This window comes from Cajanus cajan, chromosome 3 (genome assembly GCF_000230855.2).
Source record: "Cajanus cajan strain Asha chromosome 3, NIPB_CcT2T_4, whole genome shotgun sequence".
Taxonomy (NCBI): domain Eukaryota; kingdom Viridiplantae; phylum Streptophyta; class Magnoliopsida; order Fabales; family Fabaceae; genus Cajanus; species Cajanus cajan.
In genome coordinates, this window is record NC_138519.1 from 70548926 (window position 1) to 70551389 (window position 2464).

At 26.7% G+C, this 2464-nt stretch overlaps 1 protein-coding gene across 1 annotated transcript; it reads right to left on the bottom strand.

The window, feature by feature from the left end:
- Window positions 1–425: 425 nt before the first annotated feature.
- Window positions 426–1136, bottom strand: LOC145956439 (uncharacterized). Its single transcript, XM_083072036.1, has one exon. The coding sequence runs from the start codon at window positions 1134–1136 to the stop codon at window positions 426–428; it is 711 nt and encodes a 236-aa protein (XP_082928162.1).
- Window positions 1137–2464: the final 1328 nt, after the last annotated feature.

The window sequence follows — 2464 nt, forward strand, 5'->3', positions numbered from 1 at the left end:
TTGTACACTACCCGACAATTAATTAAAAAATATGTCAATTATTTCGAATTATATTATTTTTATCTTTATTTGTATACTTGATTTTCTTAAGATTATTTTTCTATTTTAATTTAATCTCTTTTTATTATTATTTTAAATTAAATTTAAATACTTTAAAAAATGTATTTATTATGAAAGTATTATATTATAACTTAAATTATTCATGGGACATTTAAAATATAAATTATATTATAACCAAAATTAAATCAATTAATTATCATTCTTATTTTAAAAAAAATTGAGAAAAAACAAAATAGTGTCAACTCTTATTTATGTACAAATCAAAGAGAGTACCTTGATATGAACCACGATGACAATATTACAATCATATATCATCCGAAATAAAAAAAAAAAATACAAAATCATTAGCAGATGAATTAGGATGTTTAATCCTTTGCAATGGGCATAGGATAACGACACAAAGGACACATGTGACTGGTTTGGAGCCACTTGACAATACAGTCACTATGAAACACATGATTGCATGGCATTGACAAGCAAGACAAGGAATTCACATCATCTTGAAACCTTTCCATGCAAATATTACACTTTTCTGTTTTCAAGAACGATGAGTCTGTGAATGCTTTCAATGACTCAATGGCTTCTTTGGAGGCCGGAACCATCCTCACATCTTGTTGCATCGACTCTTCTATCATTCCATCCTCTTCATCATCGCTCTCAGAATGTTGCCTAGTGTCTATGAAAATGTCTAATGCTAAAGAAAATTGTCGAGACGTGGAATCCGCAGAAGTGTTGGTCTGAACCTCCAACTCTTGTTGAATCCGTAAAACAATCCATCGTCCTAATTGGTCCAGGCTTTGTGGGACGTAGCCTGCAGGATCAGGCCATAAAGCATTTCGTAGAAAAGTATGATCATTATTTTCTACAAAACTCTCACATGTTATAGTCACTGAGCTCTCGAATAACAACATTACTGGCCTTATAAGACGTCTTCTACGAGAGAAATAATATGTGTAGGGTCGAACATTAACATTCACATTGAATTTCAAGATATCTATCGGTCTTAGCTTCAAGGGTTCTTCGCATCTCACACGAAAGCAAAAAGATTCATCTAATCTTTCTTCAATATCCACCATGTTGGAGAATGATGAATGAAACAATAACAAAACTTTTCAAGTCTTTGAGTTTAATGGTTTAATGGTTTATGGTCTATTTATTATGTTGAGGGAAAACAAAAATCTTCTTGTAAATCTAATCAATTCATAAAATCAATTTAGCAATTGATTATTAGTTATTAAATTAAATGGCATACTAATTATCTTCTTACCAAAAATACTTGCAAATAACTTTTCTTTAATTTTGGCGCGCTATCTTAATAGTTTTCCGCTTTGAGTTTATAATATACGTATGAAAACTAAATTCAAGTACCACCAAGAAAAAAATATTTCACCGAAAAAAATATTATTATTTAAAATAAATTATGTAAATCTATTTATAAATTTAGAAGATTTTCTATTCTAATCTATATTTTTATTTTCTATGTTAATTATGTGTCTATCTTATTTTTAATATTAAATATTGTTTCTCGTATTTTATTTCTAGCTATTTATAGTCAGGGTATCCTATTCATAAAATTTTGAATTACACAAGTATAAATTATATTAAGGATAATCATGATAATTCTAATTCTTATCTTTTAATTTAATTCAAACATCAAATTAGTCTAGATTGTTTCTCATAGTTGAATTATATAAATATAATTCATACTAAAGATTAACATGTTAATTCTGATTCCTAACATCTACTTTTTAAAAGATATATCTATCTTTTGGTACAGAAAAATATATTTATCTAATCCACGTACCGTTTTAATATTTTTTTCTATAATATTTATTTTTAAAAGGTTTAAAAATTTCAGGAACTAAAAAATAAATATAAAAATAAAAATTACATTTAAGTCTTTTTATATTTTAAATATTATGTTAATTGATAATTATTTTTCATGATCAATAATTTTGAACTAGTATTAACTTGTGCATTTTAAGTTGAGAAATTGCTTTTGAACTCCTGGTGTTTTCCTTTCATATTAGAACCATTATCATAACCTTGACCCCTCATATCATTAAAAAGTTCTAATCTAGATGTATCATCTACTTTTAAAAATTCTAAAAAATACTTCTCAATTTTTATTTTATTATTATACATATTTACAGATCGTATAATTAGGTCATTTGTTCTTGATGACTTACATTAGGGGTACAATCAAGAATTATAGCAAAATATTTTGCCTCTTTTATGATCTTAATAATAGAACTTCTAACACTATAGGCTAAATGCAAGACAGATCCATATAGAGGAGAGTGGGGGCAAGTGCCCCCACTACCATTTTACACACACATACATATACATACATATACACACACACCTATATATATATATATAAATAATATTTTTTAAAATAAAA

Coding starts and splice junctions, on each gene's coding strand:
- LOC145956439 (XM_083072036.1), bottom strand. CDS start 1,136: ATGGTGGATATTGAAGAAAGATTAGATGAATCTTTTTGCTTTCGTGTG.